General features: G+C 40.4%; 1 protein-coding gene across 4 annotated transcripts in view; it reads left to right on the top strand.

Annotated features, from left to right (window-relative positions):
• PRIM2 (DNA primase subunit 2) overlaps positions 1-15375 on the top strand; it is a 281680-nt gene that overhangs the window by 240437 nt on the left and 25868 nt on the right. For all 4 annotated transcript variants that reach the window (XM_082414343.1, XM_082414345.1, XM_082414346.1 and 1 more), the window contains one exon: positions 8974-9056. In XM_082414343.1, the coding sequence (XP_082270469.1) occupies positions 8974-9056 (83 nt within the window). The remainder of the gene's footprint in view (positions 1-8973; positions 9057-15375) is intronic.

A 15375-nucleotide genomic window follows, 5' to 3' on the forward strand; every position in this document is an offset into this window, starting at 1 on the left:
TCTTGCATGTTGTCTACTTTTTCCAGTAGAGCCCTCAGCATATTAATCATAGTTAATTTAGATTCCCAGTCTGATAACTCCAGTATCCCTGCCTTATCTGGCTCTAATTCTGACACGTTTTCAGTCTCTTCACACTGTTATTTTTTGTTGAAAGGTAGACGTGAGGAACTCCAGTACGTAGGCCTGTAGTGATGCGGTGGTGAGCAGAGGGGGTGCCTATAGTGTTGGATTGGGTAATTGGGTCTCAGTGTTTAGTGAGCCTGTGGCTGTGGGCTGTGAACTTCAACAGTGATTCTCAGCTTCCTCCCTTTGGGGGGATGGGACGGCCAGAGGAGGCTGGAGCTGGGCATTTCTCTTCCCCCAGGTAGGTCCGGCTCTGGTAAAATAGTTTCTCCTGAGGGCGGCCTTGCTAAGAAGAGCAGAGTGCTCCAGAGTATTTAAAATGGTACCTGTGCTTACCCCCGTGCTAGAGCATGAGGGGATTTCTCTGTTACTTGCTGTGAGCACCTGGTAGAGCCCCTGAAGTTTAGCCTCAAAGTGTGGCCCTCCTCTGACTTGTCTCCCTGGACCTTCTAACTTTCAGACTTGTCCACACGGAGACTCCAGAAATTTGTCAGTTACAGGTTAGGTTTTCCTACCCCAGTACAGGTTCCTACAGAGATTTCTGCTCTGGTTTGTTGTGATTCTCTGTGTCTGCCTCTCCCTCCAATTTTGGAGGCAGTGGTTTGCCCTGTGACCTCATTTCTTTGACAGATCTGAGAGGAGTTGTTGATTTTTCAGTCTGTTCAGCTTTTTACTTGTTAGGATGAAGTGACAACTTCTAAGCTCTTTCTGTGCCAGAATGCAAACCAGAAGTCTCTATCCTTTTAGATTTGTGTAGTTTGCAAACCTCTGTAGTTCCCTAGGTTGACCTATTTCATTAACCAGCACTGCCTGGAATGGGGTTATTCAGCCAGTCATGAGTCGATGTAGGTAGAACTATATTCCACACTGTTTATCCATCCCTTCCACAAATGTGTGCTGGGAAGTTCTGTTCAACACTTTGCTGGAATCAGCATTAGTTGTGTCTACATTCACTTCATCTTTAGTTACCTTGTGAGTTCAGCCCTTTCCAGTTTGGAAGATTGTTCCCTTTGATGTGGAAGATAGAAACAAAGTAGTAGTTGTCAAGTTCTGTTTTCTTTCTGTCATTTGTCAAAATAACACCAGCTTCCCTGCTTCTGAGGTGGTTTGTTTCTTCTTTTTTTTTTTTTTTTTTAAACATCTTTATTGGAGTATAATTGCTTTACAATGGTGTATTAGTTTCTGCTTTATAACAAAATGAGTCAGTTATACATATACATATGTTCCCATAACTCTTCCCCCTTGCATCTCCCTCCCTCCCACCCTGCCTATCCCACCCCTCTAGGTGGTCACAAAGCACCGAACTGATATCCCTGTGCTATGCAGCTGCTTCCCACTAGCTATCTATTTTACATTTGGTAGTGTATATATGTCCATGCCACTCTCTCACTTTGTCACACCTTACCCTTACCCCTCCCCATATCCTCAAGTCCATTCTCTAGTAGGTCTCTGTCTTTATTCCCGTCTTACGCCTAGGTTCTTCATGACCTTTTTTTTTTTTTCTTAGATTCCATATATATGTGTTAGCATACGGTATTTGTTTTTCTCTTTCTGACTTACTTCATTCTGTATGACAGACTCTAACTCCATCCACCTCACTACAAATACCTCCATTTCATTTCTTTGTATGGCTGAGTAATATTCCATTGTATATATGTGCCACATCTGCTTTATCCATTCATCCGATGATGGACACTTAGGTTGCTTCCATGTCCTGGCTATTGTAAATAGAGCTGCAATGAACATTTTGGTACATGACTCTTTTTGAATTATGGTTTTCTCAGGGTATATGCCCAGTAGTGGGATTGCTGGGTCGTATGGTAGTTCTATTTGTAGTTTTTTAAGGAACCTCCATACAGTTCTCCATAGTGGCTGTATCAATTTACATTCCCACCAACAGTGCAAGAGTGTTCCCTTTTCTCCACACCCTCTCCAGCATTTATTGTTTCTAGATTTTTTGATGATGGCCATTCTGACTGGTGTGAGATGATATCTCATTGTAGTTTTGATTCGCATTTCTCTAATGATTAATGATGTTGAGCATTCTTTCACGTGTCTGTTGGCAATCTGTATATCTTCTTTGGAGAAATGTCTATTTAGGTCTTCTGCCCATTTTTGGATTGGGTTGTTTTTTTTTTTGATATTGAGCTGCATGAGCTGCTTGTAAATCTTGGAGATTAATCCTTTGTCAGTTGCTTCATTTGCAAATATTTTCTCCCATTCTGAGGGTTGTCTTTTCATCTTGTTTATGGTTTCCTTTGCTGTGCAAAAGCTTTTAAGTTTCATTAGGTCCCATTTGTTTATTTGTGTTTTTATTTCCAATTCTCTAGGAGCTGGGTCAAAAAGGATCTTGCTGTGATGTATGTCATAGACTGTTCTGCCTATGTTTTCCTCTAAGAGTTTGATAGTGTCTGGCCCTACACTTAGGTCTTTAATCCATTTTGAGTTTATTTTTGTGTATGGTGTCAGGGAGTGTTCTAATTTCATACTTTTACATGTACCTGTCCAGTTTTCCCAGCACCACTTATTGAAGAGGCTGTCTTTTCTCCACTGTATGTGCTTGCCTCCTTTATCAAAGATAAGGTGACCATATGTGCGTGGGTTTATCTCTGGGCTTTCTATCCTGTTCCATTGATCTATGTTTCTGTTTTTGTGCCAGTACCAAACTGTCTTGATTACTGTAGCTTTGTAATATAGTCTGAAGTCAGGGAGCCTGATTCCTCCAGCTCCATTTTTCGTTCTCATGATTGCTTTGGCTATTCGGGGTCTTTTGTGTTTCCATACAAATTGTGAAATTTTTTGTTCTAGTTCTGTGAAAAATGCCATTGGTAGTTTGATAGGGATTGCATTGAATCTGTAGATTGCTTTGGGTAGTAGCGTCATTTTCACAATGTTGATTCTTCCAATCCAAGAACATGGTATATCTCTCCATCTATTTGTATCATCTTTAATTTCTTTCATCAGTGTCTTATAATTTTCTGCATACAGGTCTTTTGTCTCCTTAGGTAGGTTTATTCCTAGATGTTTTATTCTTTTTGTTGCAATGGTAAACGGGAGTGTTTTCTTAATTTCACTTTCAGATTTTTCATCATTAGTGTATAGGAATGCAAGAGATTTCTGTGCATTAATTTCGTATCCTGCTACTTTACCAAATTCATTGATTAGCTCTAGTAGTTTTCTGGTAGCATCTTTAGGATTCTCTATGTATAGTATCATGTCATCTGCAAACAGTGACAGCTTTACTTCTTCTTTTCCAATTTGGATTCCTTTTATTTCTTTTTCTTCTCTGATTGCTGTGGCTAACACTTCCAAAACTATGTTGAATAATAGTGGTAAGAGTGGGCGACCTTGTCTTGTTCCTGATTTAGTGGAAATGGTTTCAGTTTTTCACCATTGAGGACAATGTTGGCTGTGGGTTTGTCATATGTGGCCTTTATTATGTTGAGGAAAGTTCCCTCTATGCCTACTTTCTAGAGGGTTTTTATCATAAATGGGTGTTGAATTTTGTCGAAAGCTTTCTCTGCATCTGTTGAGATGATCATATGGTTTTTCTCCTTCAATTTGTTAATATGATGTATCACGTTGATTGATTTGCGTATATTGAGGAATCCTTGCATTCCTGGAATAAACCCCACTTGATCATGGTGTATGATCCTTTTAATGTGCTGTTGGATTCTGTTTGCTAGTATTTTGTTGAGGATTTTTGCATCTATGTTCATCAGTGATATTGGCCTGTAGTTTTCTTTCATTGTGACATCTTTGTCTGGTTTTGGTATCAGGGTGATGGTGGCCTCGTAGAATGAGTTTGGGAGTGTTCCTCCCTCTGCAATATTTTGGAAGAGTTTGAGAAGGATAGGTGTTAGCTCTTCTCTAAATGTTTGGTAGAATTCGCCTGTGAAGCCATCTGGTCCTGGGCTTTTGTTTGTTGGAAGATTTTTAATCACAGTTTCAATTTCAGTGCTTGTGATTGGTCTGTTCATGTTTTCTATTTCTTCCTGGTTCAGTCTTGGCAGGTTGTGCATTTCTAAGAATCTGTCCATTTCTTCCAGGTTGTCCATTTCATTGGCATAGAGTTGCTTGTAGTAATCTCTCATGATCGTTTGTATTTCTGCAGTGTCAGTGGTTACTTCTCCTTTTTCATTTCTAATTCTATTGATTTGAGTCTTCTCCCTTTTTCTCTTGATGAGTCTGGCTAATGGTTTATCAATTTTGTTTATCTTCTCAAAGAACCAGCTTTTAGTTTTATTGATCTTTGCTATTGTCTCCTTCATTTCTTTTTCGTTTATTTCTGATCTGATCTTTATGATTTCTTTCCTTCTGCTAGCTTTGGGGTTTTGTTGTTCTTCTTTCTCTAATTGCTTTAGGTGCAAGGTTAGGTTGTTTATTTGAGATGTTTCCTGTCTCTTGAGGTAGGCTTGTATTGCTATAAACTTCCCTCTTAGAACTGCTTTTGCTGCATGCCATAGGTTTTGGGTTGTGTCTCCATTGTCATTTGTTTCTAGGTATTTTTTGATTTCCCCTTTGATTTCTTCAGTGATCACTTCGTTATTAAGTAGTGTATTGTGTAGCCTCCATGTGTTTGTATTTTTTACAGATCTTTTCCTGTAATTGATATCTAGTCTCGTAGCGTTGTGGTCGGAAAAGATACTTGATACGATTTCAGTTTTCTTAAATTTACGAAGGCTTGATTTGTGACCCAAGATATGATCTATCCTGGAGAATGTTCCATGAGCACTTGAGAAAAATGTGTATTCTGTTGTTTTTGGGTGGAATGTCCTATAAATATCAATTAAGTCAATCTTGTTTAATGTATCATTTAAAGCTTGTGTTTCCTTATTTATTTTCATTTTGGATGATCTGTCCATTGGTGAAAGTGGGGTGTTAAAGTCCCCTACTATGATTGTGTTACTGTCAATTTCCCCTTTTATGGCTGTTAGTATTTGCCTTATGTATTGAGGTGCTCCTATGTTGGGTGCATAAATATTTACAATTGTTATACCTTACTCTTGGATCGATCCCTTGATCATTATATAGTGTCCTTCCTTGTCTCTTGTAATAGTCTTTATTTTAAAGTCTATTTTGTCTGATATGAGAATTGCTACTCCAGCTTTCTTTTGATTTCCATTTGCATGGAATATCTTTTTCCATCCCCTCACTTTCAGTCTGTATGTGTCCCTAGGTCTGAAGTGGGTCTCTTGTAGACAGCATATATACGGGTATTGTTTTTGTATCCATTCAGCCAGTCTGTGTCTTTTGGTGGGAGCATTTAATCCATTTACATTTAAGGTAATTATCGATAGGTATGTTCCTATTCCCATTTTCTTAATTGTTTTGTGTTTGTTATTGTAGGTCTTTTCCTTCTCTTGTGTTTCTTGCCTAGAGAAGTTCCTTTAGCATTTGTTGTAAAGCTGGTTTGGTGGTGCTGAACTCTCTCAGCTTTTGCTTGTCTGTAAAGTTTTTAATTTCTCCATCAAATCTGAATGAGATCCTTGCCGGGTAGAGTAATCTTGGTTTTAGGTTTTTCTCCTTCATCACTTTAAATATGTCCTGCCACTCCCTTCTGGCTTGCAGAGTTGCTGCTGAAAGATCAGCTGTTAACCTTATGGGGATTCCCTTGTGTGTTATTTGTTGTTTTACCCTTGCTGCTTTTAATATGTTTTCTTTATATTTAATTTTTGATAGTTTGATTAATATGTGTCTTGGCATGTTTCTCCTTGGATTTGTCCTGTATTGGACTCTCTGTGCTTCCTGGACTTGATTAACTATTTCCTTTCCCATATTAGGGAAGTTTTCAACTATAATCTCTTCAAGTATTTTCTCAGTCCCTTTCTTTTTCTCTTCTTCTTCTGCGACCCCTATAATTCGAATGTTGGTGCATTTATTGTTGTGCCAGAGGTCCCTGAGATTGTCCTCAGTTCTTTTTATTCTTTACTCTGTTCTGCAGTAGTTATTGTCACTATTTTATCTTCCAGGTCACTTATCCGTTCTTCTGCCTCAGTTATTCTGCTATTGGTCCCTTCTAGAGTATTTTTAATTTCATTTATTGTGTTGTTCATCATTGCTTGTTTCCTCTTTAGTTCTTCTAGGTCCTTGTGAAATGTTTCTTGCATTTTCTCTATTCTGTTTCCAAGATTTTGGATCACCTTTACTATCATTATTCTGAATTCTTTTTCAGGTAGACTGCCTATTTCCTCTTCATTTGTTATGTTTGGTGAATTTTTACCTTGCTCCTTCATCTGCTGTGTGTTTTTCTGTCTTCTCATTTTGCTTATCTTACTGTGTTTGGAGTCTCCTTTTCACAGGCTGCAGGTTCGTAGTTCCCGTTGTTTTTGGTGTCTGTCCCCAGTGGCTAAGGTTGGTTCAGTGGGTTGTGTAGGTTTCCTGGTGGAGGGGACTAGTGCCTGTGTTCTGGTGGATGAGGCTGGATCTTGTCTTTCTGGTGGGCATGTCCACGTCTGGTGGTGTGTTTTGGGGTGTCTGTGGCCTTATTATGATTTTAGGCAGCCTCTCTGCTAATGGATGGGGCTATGTTCCTTTCTTGCTATTTGTCTGGCATAGGGTGTCCAGCACTGTAGCTTGCTGGTCGTTGAGTGAAGCTGGGTCTTGGTGTTGAGATGGAGATCTCTCCGAGATTTTCGCCATTTGGTATTACGTGGAGCTGGGAGGTCTCTTGTGGACCAGTGTCGTGAAGTTGGCTCTCCCACCTCAGAGGCACAGCACTGATTCCTGGTTGGAGCACCAAGAGCCTTTCATCCACATGGCTCAGAATAAAAGGGAGAAAAAATAGAAAGAAAGAAAGAAAGAAAGAGGATAAAATAAAATAAAATCAAATAAAGTAAGATAAAATAAAATAGTTTTTAAAATAAAAAAATAAAAATTATTATGAAAAAATATTTTTTAAAGTAAAAAAACAAAAAAGATAAAAAGAACGGACAGACAGAACCCTAGGACAAATGGTGAAAGCAAAGCTATACAGACAAACTCTCACACAGAAGCATACACATACACACTCACAAAAAGAGGAAAAGGGGAAAAAATAATATATCTTGCTCCCAAAGTCCACCTCCTCAATTTGGGATGATTCGTTGTCTATTCAGGTATTCCACAGATGCAGGGTACATCAAGTTGACTGTGGAGCTTTAATCTGCTGCTTCTGAGGCTGCTGGGAGAGATTTCCCTTCCTCTTCTTTGTTTGCACAGCTCCCAGGTTCAGCTTTGGATTTGGCCCGCCTCTGCGTGTAGGTCGCCTGAGGGTGTCTGTTCTTGGCTCAGACAGGACGGGGTTAAAGGAGCAGCTGATTCGGGGGCTCTGGCTCACTAGGCGGGGGGGAGGGAGGGGTACGGAATGCAGGGCGAGCCTGCGGCATCAGAGGCCGGTGTGATGTTGAACCAGCCTGAGGAGCGCCGTGCGTTCTCCCGGGGAAGTTGTCCCTGGATCACGGGAGCCTGGCCGTGGCGGGCTGCACAGGCTCCCGGGAGGGGCGGTGTGGAGAGTGACCTGTGGTCACACACAGGCTTCTTGGTGGCGGCAGCAGCAGTCTTAGCGTTTCATGCCTGTCTCTGGGGTCCGCGCTGATAGCCGCGGCTCGCGCCCGTCTCTGGAGCTCCTTTAAGCAGCGCTCTTAATCCCCTCTCCTCGCGCACCAGGAAACAAAGAGGGAAGAAAAAGTCTCTTGCCTCTTCGGCAGGTCCAGACCTTTTCCAGGACTCCCTCCCGGCTAGCTGTGGTGCACTAACCCCTTCAGGCTGTGTGCACGCAGCCAACCCCAGTCCTCTCCCTGGGATCTGACAGAAGGCCGAGCCTCAGCTCCCAGCCCACGCCCGTCCCGGCGGGTGAGCAGACAAACCTCTCGGGCTGGTGAGTGCTGGTCGGCACTGATCCTCTGTGCGGGAATCTCTCCACTTTGACCTCCACACCCCTGTTGCTGCGCTCTCCTCCGCGGCTCCGAAGCTCTCCCCTCCGCCACCCACAGTCTCCACCCGCGAAGGGGCTTCCTAGTGTGTGGAAAACTTTCCTCCTTCACAGCTCCCTCCCACTGGTGCAGGTCCCGTCCCTATTCTTTTGTCTCTTTTTTTTCTTTTTTCTTTTGCCCTACCCAGGTACGTGGGGAGTTTCTTGCCTTTTGGGAGGTCTGAGGTCTTCTGCCAGCGTTCAGTGGGTGTTCTATAGGAGCAGTTCCACGTGTAGATGTATTTCTGATGTATCTGTGGGGAGGAAGGTGATCTCCGCGTCTTACTCTTCTGCCATCTTCTCCTCGAGCCCCCTGTTTCTTCTGTTTTCTTCTTCTTGTGAGCATAGCTTTGAAAGACTTTTTTGTGATCTTTGGTTTTTTGTCAGTCTTCAGTTTCTTCTTGGCTTTGCCCTTTCTGATCCTTTTCATGACAGGTATAGCCATTATTTCAAATGCAACTTGAACAGTTCAATTAATCTGTCTCTTTTTGGTGTCCTTTAATAATTCTGGGCTTAACTAAGCCTCATTTCTTTCTCATTGGGACCCTTTGCCATTTCATCATAAGACTTTTTTTGGAGTAATAATGTTGGCTAACCCATGTTGGGTGCTTGTTAGCTAGTAGCATAATTAAAAGTGCTTCCTCCTCCTAGTGAGTGGGCAGCCTTGCCTGAGAATGCTGGAATGTTTTATTTAACTCTTGAGGCTGTAGTGCCCTGATAACCGCACAGCTCAGTCGTCATTTAGATAAAGAGAGGAAAGCAGTTGCACCCATGGGCAATTAACTTTTTTTATTAATAAGCTGTTAGACAATTAAGGGACGCTCAGACAGTCTTTTGAGTGTGGTGTTGTATTATGTCCGGGTGAATAACCTTGCTGCTGTGCTGCTTGTCGTTGTCAGGGTGCCCCTTCCGGCACAGCGATCCCGAGCTGCTGAGACAGAAGCTGCAGGCGTACAAGATCCCTCCCTCAGGGATCAACCAGGTAGGTCGGACCCTGCCCTGCAGCCTCAGTAATGAGACAGTGGACAGGCCCTTCAGTTTCATGTCATGTTCTTGCAGCGACACGGTGTACTACCTGCTGGGCCTCATGCCAAACATCCTATTTTCTAGGTGAATTAAGCCAAAGCTTTGGCTTTTCTGCTTTAGACTCCTTGGAAATTCTAGTTCTTCTGTCTGCTAGGCCGCATTTTTATGTAATAACAGAAACTGAAAACCTTTTTTTTTCTCTCATTTTGTTTTACTGTCTCAATGGGGGGCATTTTAAAAAATAAGTTTTTAGAGTAATGCATTGAAGCTTATTAATGAAGCTGAAAATCAGTGATATCATATTTCATTTTGGAGACTTTGTGCTGCAGGGATGTTGAAGGAGAAGATAACGCAGTATGGACTGGCTGGGCGTTCTCATTTACTACGTCAGATCCACACTTCCAAGGATAGTTCATCAGGTCAAACAGTTTATCAAACTACTTTGCCTCGTAAACCACTTAGATAAAAAAAAGAAATGCTCAAATGTAAAACCAAATATTTAAGAGTATATCGTTTAATAAACATGCTTTTAAAAAACTTGTGACCTCACAGAGATACTGTCTCTAGTGTGCTTTGTAAGTTGGCTTGGATTTTGAAGGAGTTCAAGAGGAGCTTCTGCTTCTTTAGCTGAAAAAGAACAATATCTATTTTAGAGCCAGAACATCTAAATCATTATATATCAATTTTTCTTTCTTGAAAAAAAAATTATTCTAGAAAACTCTACTGCTTCTACTGCATCCAGAGTACATATTGAGTTTATTCAATTCAGTTCAAATCTTACGGTTTTTCCGTCCTCTGGGGAAGGCAGTGCTCAAGGTGCTCTTTGCAAATGCTAAGAAGATTCAGATATAAACCCTGCTCCTTCATAACCAGAATCTGGAGGGAAACATGTGCCGAGTGTAATGAGAGAGGCACACATAGAGTGTCTCGGCTTTTCTGAAGATGGGGGGTGGCTACCAGATTGGGAGGCTGAGGATCACTTCCTGGAAGAGACGCTCTGTGAATTGGGCCTTGAGTGTATGGGGGGTGGTTGAAAAGAGAGAAAGTGTGCATAAAAGACAGTAAGTGTATAGGATTACTAGCATTTCAAGCTTACGGTATTGGTGGCACCAGTACATCAACATTAATAGGCAACCTAAAAGAAGTTGTTGGTTTGAGAGATTAGGTTTGGAGCTGGGACAGTTAAATGGCAGACAGAATGTGGATTTGTCAGTGCATTAGAGAAGTTCCAGCTGGAAATCTGATGTTCTTTAGGGTTAGAATTGTAGAACTGTGGGATTGGAAGGGACATTAGAAGAGATCTCTTCACTTTTGTGGAGTTGTGGGGTGTTACATGCCCTTGGGTGCACAGCAGCTAAGTCAGTGGAAACAGAAATGGAAGCCAGGCCTTCTGACTCCACTTTTTTTTCTCAACCCCAGTTTACTTTAGAGCTGATTATCGTGAGTTTTCTGTGGGAGAGGAGAACAAATAATGGAGAAGAGGGGGTAGGGAGTCAAAAGCCAGGACTCAGAACGGAATCTTGGCTGATGCTTCCCTTTGTCAGACAGTAGAAGGACAGAGCAGAAATGGGGGGAGAGGGAGGGAGTACTTTAGGGAAGTGCAGTGTACAAAAGTCGGGAGAGGAGTGTGAGAGGAGGTGTGGACCACAGGGTCCTACGTAGCTGAGGGACTGGGTGGGATTAGGACTGAGGAGAGGTGACTGGATTTGGTGAGAGGCGTCAGTGTCCTGGGGGAAACCAGAGCAAGATCACAGTCACTTAAAGACGAATGAATGAGACAGTGGCTTGGACCTGCAGACAGTGAGCATGTTTCACAGAAGGTGCTAGTGAAAGGGGTGTTGGCGCTATCAGCGTAAGCCTCGTGGGTGGTTTGTTTGCGTGTTTGGGGCCAGAGGAGACCTGAGCCTGTTTGTAGGAAGAGGAGAAAAGAACCCATCAGAGAGGGTGGGCTTGATAAAGATAGAGACAAAGATGATCACTCTCTAACCGAGCAGAATTAGCTTATGTGTCCATTACACCATGACCACAGTGTACACGCCTTTGCTCGTTTTCTTTTTCTCCAGTTTTCTTGAGACAAGATTGACACACAGCACTGTATAAGGTGCGCAGCACAGTGCTCTGACTTACATACATCATGAAGTGATGACCACAATAAGATTAGCAAACATTTATCATCTCATATAGATACAAAAGTAAAGGAACAGAAAAAAGTATATTTTTTCCTCGTAATGAAAACTCTTTATTTTCACATGTAACGCACAGCAGTGTTAATTATGTTTATCATGTTCTACATTATATCCTCAGTAATTATTTTTCTTATAACTGGGAGTTTCTACCTTTTGATTGACTGCCTTCATCCAGTTCCCCCTCCCACAACCCCACTTCTGAAAACCACAAGTCTGACCCTTTTTTCTGTGAGTTTGTTTGTTGGTTGGTTGCTTTTTGAAGTATAATTGACTTACAATGCCATGTTAGTTCCCGGTACACAACATAGTGGTTCGATATTTCTTTATCTTTCAAATAATCACGATGATAACTCTAGTTACCATCTGTCACCACACAAAGATATTACATAGTTATTGACTATATTCCCCACACTGTACGTATCATCCCTGTGACTCATTTATTTTATAACTTAAAGTTTGTACCTCTTAATCTCCCTCATCTGTGCCTCTCCTCCCCTCAACCCACTCCCCTCTGGCAACCACCTGTTTGTTCTGTGTATCTATGACTCTGTTTCTGTTTGGTTATGTTCGTTCATTTGTTTTGTTTTTTTAGATTCCACATATAGGTGAAGTCATATAGTATTCGTCTTTCTCTGTATGACTTGCTTCACTAAGTATAATTTTGTCTTGGTCCATCCATGTTGTCCCAAATGGCAATATTTCATTCTTTTTTATGGCTGAATAATATTCCATTGTATATATGTACCACATCTTCTTTGTCCGTTCATATGTTGATGGGCACTTCATGAAGAATCACTTTCTAAAAAATATTGGCTATTATCATGTTTATCAAGAAGAGTAATGCTTTTATTTAACAGTAGTGACTATGTATGTACATTCTTATCTTTGACTCCATTGCACTCCTCCATTTATGCTCAATCCACAAGTAGATTCCTTACTTAGTTGGTGTGATAGTAATTTCCACGTCACCCTTTGGACCTGCATTGTAACTTTTTGTCTGAGATGAACACAGATGCAGAGTGCATGTGGGCAAGCTGTAAATAATATTTTGCTTTCATTTAATGTCTTTATTGAGTGGCTTTTCAATAGAGTGAAGCCAGCTCGGGAGCTGTGTTCTAAAGGGAAGAAAGTTGATGAATGAAAAATCCATGTAAAACATCTTGATGAGTACGTAGTTGCAGGCTGACATAAGTGCAAATAAGACCTTAAAAACTCCAAGTGCATATTAAAATACTGAAAGAAAGTCAAGAAAAATATCATTTAAATGCATTTAAGGTAAAACTCAATGGAGCTACTTTTATTTCAGAGAAAAACTACTTGAAAAAGATACCTTCAACATTAAGAAATACTTAGATCTTAATAATCAGAATTTTGATGATCAGAAGAGAGATAATTGTGACTTAATTGGCATCACCTACTTTTTAAAGAAGCATATTTATAGGATCACATTTCATCATCCTTTTTGAATGAGCTTGGTATCCAGCTTAGGAAGACCGGAACTGAACAACAATAAAGCCAAAGATGATGGGCAGTCCTGCATTTATTCCTCAGCCCTCCCCCAAAAGAGAAAAATATGGAGGTCAGGTCACCAGCAAGACATCAGAATCCTAAGTGTTCATACCCCAACAACATAGCTTAAACACACACGTAGTAAGAACAGAGAGAACTGAGTAGAGAACCAGACAAATCCACAGTTACATTTGGAGACTTGAGCACTCCTCTTTCAGTAATTACTAGAATAAGCAGACAGAGAACGAGTAGGGATGTAGAAGACTTGAGCTATAAACATACTGCCCCACAGCAGGTGAATACACATTCACCCACATAGGTCACATTCTGGGTCTTAAAAAATCCATTACAAAATTTAAATGAATTGAAATCAGACAAAGTACGTTCTATGACTGTAACCAGTACAATAAGGGAAGAAAAAGAAATAGAAGGCAAATTAGAAGGGGAGAAAGAAAACCTTCCTCTAATCTCAGACAATGTGATTATCTATGAAAAAAAATGTCAAAGAACCTACCAAAATGCTATTATAACTAATAGATTGCAGGGTACTAAGTCAGTATCCAAAAATCAATTATATTTCTTCCAAAGAACAACTGGAAATTTAAAAATTTTTAAATTATCATATGCAATAGTACCAAAAAGACAAATGTTTTTTATATGTATTTATGTACAGAATATGTGCAAGATCTTTATGCTGAGACATTGATGAAAACAGTCAAAGAACAGAGTTAGAGGTACACACTACCTGATTTCAGACTTACTGTAGGGCTACTGTAATCAAGACAGTGTGGTTCTAGGGAAATGATAAACATGGAGATCAACTGGACAGTTATAAAAAGTCCAGAAACAGACCCACATATATATGGGCAATGGATTTTTAAATAAAGGTGCCAGAGCAATTCAATAGGAAAAGAATATTTTCCAACAAGTAGTTCTAGAAAAACTGAAAGTCCATATGTCAAAAAAAAAAAACAAAAAAACCTAGACACATACCTCATACCTTTAAAACAATTAATTTGAAGTGGGTCATAGATCTAAATGCAAAATGTAAACCTTCCAGGAGAAAACAAGAAAATCTAAATTACCTTGGATTCGGTATGTTCAGTGAAAGAAAATGTTGATAAATTAGACTTTATCAAAATTAAAACTTTGGTCTGCAGAAACACTGTTAAGAGAATAATAAAATAGCCATAGACTGGAAGAAAAATATTTGCAAATCATGTATTTCATAAAGTACTTGTATCCAGAATTATAAAGATATAAAGTCCTCTCAAAGCTCAATAATCAGAAAACAGTTTTTTAAGTGAGTAAAAAGTTTGAACAGACATTTCACCAAATATTTGAATAATAAACACATGAAAAAAATGTTCAGCATTAGGTATTAGGGAAATGCGATTTTAAAAGTATACGTCAATTAGAATTGGTCTAATTAAAAAAAAACAACAACCTAACAATACCAAGTGCTGGTGAGGATGCAGAGTGACTGGAAGTCTCATTCTTGCTGGGGGCCCACATGGTAGAGCTGTTGTGAAAGCAGTTGGCAATTTCTTATAAAGTTACATTTGCACATACTGTTTGAGCTAGTTACACCACTACTAGATAATTATACCACTGAAATAAAAGCCTTAAGTCCACACAGAAACCTGTACATAAGGGTTTATAGTGGCTTTATTCTAATTCCCCCAAACTGGAAAAAACCCAGTGTCCTTCAGCATGTGGTTGGATAAACAAATTGTGTTATACCTCATTTTATTGTGCTTCACTTTTTTGTGCTTCACAGATATTGTGTTTTCTTAACAAATGAAGGTTTGTGGCAACCCTGCGTCAAGCAAGTCTGTCAGTGCCATTTTTCCAACAGCATTTGCTCAGTTCGTATCTCTGTGTCAGATTTTGGTAGTTCTTGCAATATTTCAAACTTTTTCATTATTATTATATTTGTTATGGGTGATCTATGAGCGGTGATCTTTGATGTTACTATTGTAATTTTGGGAGGCACCACGAACTGCACCCCTGTAAGATGACAGCCTTAATCGGTCAATGTCGTGTGTGTTCTGACTGCTCCGCTGACCAGCCGTTCCCTCATCTTTCTTCCTCTCCTCTGGCCTCCCTACTCCCTGAGACACAACAATATTGAAATTAGGCCAGTTAAGAACCCCATAATGGCCTCCAAGTGTTCAAGTAAAAGGAAGCGTCAAACCTCTCTCACTTTAAATCTAAAGATTAAGTTTAGTGAGGAAGGCATGTCAAAAACCAAGACAGGCTGAAAGCTAGGCCTCTTGCACCAGTTAGCCAAGTTGTGAATGCAAAGGAAAAGTTCTCGAAGGAAATTAAAAGTGCTACTGCAGTGAACACATGAATGATAAGAAAGTGAAACAACTTTATTGCTGATAGGGTGAAAGCTTTAGTCTCTGGATAGAAGATCAAACCAGCCACAACATTCCCTAAAGCCAAAGCCTAATCCAGAGCAAGGCCCTAACTCTCTTTAATTCTATGAAGGCTGAGAGAAATGAGGAAACTGCAGAAGAAAAGTTTGAAGTTAGCAGAGGTTGGTTCGTAAGGTTTAAGGAAAGAAGCCATCCC

This window comes from Balaenoptera physalus, assembly GCF_965194825.1.
Source record: "Balaenoptera physalus genome assembly, chromosome: 11".
Classification (NCBI taxonomy): domain Eukaryota; kingdom Metazoa; phylum Chordata; class Mammalia; order Artiodactyla; family Balaenopteridae; genus Balaenoptera; species Balaenoptera physalus.